Source organism: Hylobates moloch, unplaced genomic scaffold, assembly GCF_009828535.3.
Source record: "Hylobates moloch isolate HMO894 unplaced genomic scaffold, HMol_V3 SCAFFOLD_1, whole genome shotgun sequence".
Taxonomy (NCBI): Eukaryota; Metazoa; Chordata; class Mammalia; order Primates; family Hylobatidae; genus Hylobates; species Hylobates moloch.
The window spans coordinates 1,030,744-1,035,805 of record NW_026652276.1 but is presented as its reverse complement, the minus strand read 5'-3'; the positions used below and the strand labels follow the sequence as shown (position 1 = coordinate 1,035,805).

At 63.8% G+C, this 5,062-nt stretch overlaps 1 protein-coding gene across 1 annotated transcript in view; it reads left to right on the top strand.

The window, feature by feature from the left end:
• Positions 1-5,062, top strand: part of CROCC2 (ciliary rootlet coiled-coil, rootletin family member 2) — a 78,118-nt gene that overhangs the window by 10,860 nt on the left and 62,196 nt on the right. Inside the window, exons 3-4 of the mRNA XM_032761645.1 lie at positions 877-1,028; positions 3,467-3,573. Coding sequence (XP_032617536.1) covers positions 877-1,028; positions 3,467-3,573 — 259 coding nt within the window. The remainder of the gene's footprint in view (positions 1-876; positions 1,029-3,466; positions 3,574-5,062) is intronic.

The window sequence follows — 5,062 nt, the reverse complement described above, 5'->3', positions numbered from 1 at the left end:
CTGGCCAAGGTGACGGCGTGGGGGACAGTCCTGGGCCCGGGGCTGGCAAAGGTGACGGCGTGGGGGACAGTCCTGGGCCTGGGGCTGGCCTCACCCCCCACAGGGCCACCCTCAGGGGCATCATATCGATACCCACAGGGCACTCAGCAGGGCCTGAGCAGGGCTGCCTCTGTGTGGCACACTTGTGGCCACCTGAGTCTCCGCTTCCTTGGTGTTGGTTTATTCCTCAGCATGGAAATGCAGGACGCTGGCACTCAGGGAGCACAGACGCCCACCCCCCTGGGCTCTGCCTGTCCTGCACCCGCCCCAGGCCCCTGCGCTGCCTCCAATTGTCCACCTGGCGGCTGAGGAACCAGCTCCAGGCCGCCTGTCCTGTGTATGCCCAGGACTCCCTCCTGCATGGGTCCCAGGGATCCCTCTCTCCCAGGGTCTGTCTGGCCTCCTGCAGGCCTGGGGAACTGGCTGTGTGTGTATTTACAAAAGCACTTTATTACTTGGGGACCAGGTCCCTTCCCCCAGAAGCAACAGGGCTCACAACTTCATAGACAGGGTGAGTGCCCAGCGTCCAGGCCGCCCACACACTCTGCTGCCATTTGTTTGGGGCTCGGCCTGGGCCTGCGTCTGCATTGGGGTTCTAGGTGCTCGGAGGTGGTAGGATTCCAATGAACATGAGAGGAAGTGGGGCTCAGAGTGTGAAGTCTGCCTCCCTATGTTAGGGTCCCCAGCTCAGAGCTGGGGCCCCTCCCAGGAGATGGGGGCAGGTCCAGCAGCTGGAGCCTAGTGGCCAGCCCAGGGTCCCACCGTGGAGACAGGGCACAAGGCTGAGTGCAGGTGGGCCCTGGTCTGGCCACCCGGGCTGACCCAGGTACCGTGCAGCAGGGGTACAGGAGCCGACAGCCACCGTGGCCCGAGTGCAAGAGGAGAATGAGCTTCTGCAGGAGGAGCTGACCCGGCTGGGGGACCTGCTGGCCCAGGCCAGTGCCGAGCGAGATGAGCTGGCCAGCAGGTGCCGTGTGGTCAGCGAGCAGGTGCGTGTGTGCAGCAGACTCAGGGCAGGCGGGAGGGAGCAGCCTGGCCCTTCGTAAGGGGTCACTTGTCGGGACGGCAGTCAGAGCCTGGGACCATCAGCAATTTCTAAGACTGGGAAAGACAGAGTGTCAGCCAGGGGACTTTCAAACCCTGGGCAACAGACAGGGAAACTGAGGCAACAGATGGGATAACTGAGGCCAGAGGTGGGAGGCCAAGCAGCACGTGCCCAGGCCTTTCTGATGCCCAGCGTGTCCCCTAGGTCTCGCAACCCAGCTTAGGCACTGACTTGTCCCCGCACCTGCCCGGGAGCCCTGTGGGGTGGCCTGGCCAGTCCTGATTCGCGGGGCCCAGTGCTCTGCCCAGCATTGGCACAAAGCTGGCACCTGCACAGCAGAGGAAAGCAGGCCAGCAGGCACCGACCCCAACCCCAGATGGAGCTCGCAGAGAAATGGCTCCACCCCAGTCCCCTGGCCCTTTCCTGACAACTGAGGCTGGCCGGGGCCGCTTGGACCTCAGAGGACAGGGGCCAGAGGCAGGGCTGTATCTTTGGTCCCCTGGTGGCTGTGGTGCCTTCCAGGGTCACCTGTGAGGTGAGCGAGAGGCATATTTAGTCACAAAATGTGGAGCTGGGGAGGGCCTCCCATTGTGTAGACAGGGAAACCGAGGCAGAAAGGTGACGAAACCTGCTAGGCCAGAGCCTCCTATGTCGGCCGCTCCAAGACATGCTGGCTTCTGAGGCAGGACTTGGCAAGGAGCCAGCGCGTGGAGTGCGGTGTCCAGCACACCTTGTGGGGGACTCAGGGCCCCTGCCGCACCCACGCCATCTTCAGAGCTCCCCGGTTCTGCATGGCAAGTCACATGACCCCACTTTCCAGATAAGGAAGTCGAGGCTCAGAGCCAGCCAGCGGTCACCCAGGCCGCACCACCATTACTGGGGCTGAGATCTGAACCCCTGAACCAGATCTGGCCCCTTCTTAGTCACGTGACCAATGGCCAGTACTGAATGCCTGAGGGGTCCCCAGGAGGCCTCACCTTCTGGAAGGGTCCTTCCCAGGATCACGGCAGCACCAGCCCCACAGGGGTGCCCTCAGTTCTCCGAGGGGCCCACTCTCTGCTCCCCACCCAGTTCTATCACGCCCTGACCCCCACACGGGAAACACATTTCCATTGTTGCTGACACCCCTGGGAGCCCCTGAGGGCAGGACCTGGGGTCCACCCCACCTGATGGGGGCCCCAGCACATCCATGAGCTGCCAGCCAGCCTACTCTTCCTGGGAGCCCCTACAGCTGTGGGGAGGCCTTGGGGGAGGCATCTTCCTAGCACAGGGTGGGGAGATGTTGGGAACAGGCTGGTGGGAATAGAAGCCGCAGAAATGCTGCCGACAGATTAGTAAGCTGCGTGAGTCAGATCCAAACTCGCCAGCAGCCCAGTGCACGCCAGCTCCCAGGCGGCTCGGCAGGCAAAGTGTGGGTGCCAGGAGGCTGGGTCTCACTCCACGTTACCCCCAGGACAGGCGGAATGGGGTCTGGGTGGCCAGAGTGCCTGACCGTGGCATCTCCACCCTGGGGTGGCATCCCCAGACCCCACCCAGCTCCTCCAGGGTCTTCCCACGCCCCCTTCTCTTCCAGCTGGTGGCTGAGGAGGGGCCCCTCTGCTCTCCCATGCATTCAGCCCAGGCACAGCCACAGCTGAGGCCCCAGGCCTGCTGCCCTCCCGTCCACCCCTCCACCTGGGCCATCCTTGGCCCTTGATTTCCGGGGCCCCAGTTCAGTCTTGGCCCAGTGATGGCAGAGTGGCCCTGGGCAGTGGGCGTGGCCCCGGGCAGTGGGAGTGGCCCCAGGCAGTGGGCCTACATCATGGTGGGTGTGGTCCTGTCCCCTGTAGGTGAGGTGCTGGACTCAGGCAGGAGGCCCAGCTGGAGGGGAACCACACTCACTCACTCTCCAGGGGGCAGCCCCAGAGACAGCCCTGTGACCTTCCATCCTGCCCCTGTGTGCCTGAATGGAGCCCTGAAGCCCCTCCCCCTGCCCTGATGGCTGGGCTGCCCAGGTAGCTGGGGCAGTGGGGCCTCAGTTTACCCATCTGTAAATGAAATGTGGGCATGCTCCAGCGGCCCTCAGAGCCGTGCTCCCACTGGGCCACCATACTCACACTGTCCTCAAGGCCTGATGGGATCGGCACATCAGTGCAACCCAGCGTGCCCCTGCCCCTCCCCTCCTCCGCCAGCTATGGGCACTTGGCACAGGGCAGGAGGCCGCCTGTCGGGTTCATTGTGTGGAAGGGCCTGGGCCTCACCAGACCCAACCCCAGCCCCTGCTGTGGGGCCCCAGGGAGCCCTCTCTTCCCCACCAGGGTAGGCTTTGTGCCCAAGATGCCCCAGCCCCTGCCCGGCAGGTTCAGGAGCAGCCAGACCAGGTGGGCTATTGCTCCTCCCCAGCTGCAGGCCCGGCTGGAGACCACCGAGGCTCAGCTGCGGAGGTCGGAGCTGGAGCACAGCGTGGATCTGGAGGAGGCCCTTGGCCGTCTGGAGGCTGCCGAGGAGAGGTGAGGCCAGGTGGGGGACAGTCAGGGCTGCAGAAAGCACAGCCATCCCCCCGAGAGGCAGTGGGACCCTCTGTGCCTTGGGGCTACTGACAGCTCTTCCCAAAGCAGTTGTGAGTTCAGTTTCCCTGCAGGCCTGGCAGGGCAGGGCAGGGGGCTGGAGGAGGCGCGGCTGGGAGCGGGGACTGACTTGAGTGGCTGGGCAGTGTGGGGGCCTGCAGTGCACTCCCTCTTGCTGTGGGGAGAGCCCAGGCCGAGTGGAAACAGTGAAACAGCCTCCTGGGCTCAGCGTGGGCCTCTCACGCGACCAGGCACTGCTATCCCAGCCTCTCCGAGTGGCTCAGCAGCATCCCCATTATAGTAGCAGCATCACGATTGTACTCATCACTATCAGACCCCTCCCCCACTCCACACGCCAGGAGCAGCGGCTGCTCACCATGGGGGACGGGACTGGTGCCAGCCTTCCACATGGCAGCCTCTCCACGCTCTGCCATCCTCCCTGCCACAGGTCAACCTGGCTCATGAATAACAGGGAGGGAGCGGCAAAGAGAGACAGAGCCTCATGAATGACAGGGAGGGAGTGGCAGACAGGGACAGAGCCCCCCCCACCACCGCTGACAGTGAGCGCTGACATTAGGACCCTGGCAACAGACCCGGGCCACCAGCCACACCTGAGTCCAGTGTGTGGATCACCCACTCTCACACCCTGAGATGCCGCTGACAGTGTCATGCCTGGGCTTATCAAGGGGGCCTCTGCCCGGCCCCCACCCTGCCGGCACTAACCCAGCCCCCCAACACTAACCCAGCCCCCCACACCAACCCAGCCCCCGCACTAACCAGCCCCCTACACTTATCCAGCCCCACCACATTGAGCTCCCACACTAACTGAGCCCCCCACTAACCCAGCCCCCCAACACTAACCCAGCCCCCAGCCCCCCACACCAACCCGGCTCCCCACACTAGCCCAGCCTCCCACGCTAACCCAGCCCCACCCACACTAACCCAGCCCCCCACACCAACCCGGCTCCCCACGCTAACCCAGCCCCACCCACACTAACCCAGCCCCACCCACACTAACCGAGACCCGCACACTAATGGAGCCCCCCACACTAACCCGGCCCGCACACTAATCCGGCCCCCACACTAACCCAGTCCCCACGCTAACCCAACCCCACCCACACTAACCCAGCCCCCCACACTAACCCAGCCCTCCACAGTAACCAAGGCCCACCAGTCTCCCAGACCTGGGGAGGTTAAGCTGTCTGTAGAATATTGCCACATTTGGTTCATCCTCCAGGAATCTGGAAAAGGAATCAGAGTGCTGAGAAACTTTTGAAAACCAGTTTTGAGGGGGAAGAAAAATAACCCAAGAGGAGGCTTAGGCCTGGCGGGCAGAGAGGAGCAGTGAGAACCACGGCGGCCCGGCGGGCAGAGAGGAGCAGTGAGAACCACGGCTTAGGCCTGGTGGGCAGAGAGGAGCAGTGAGAACCAC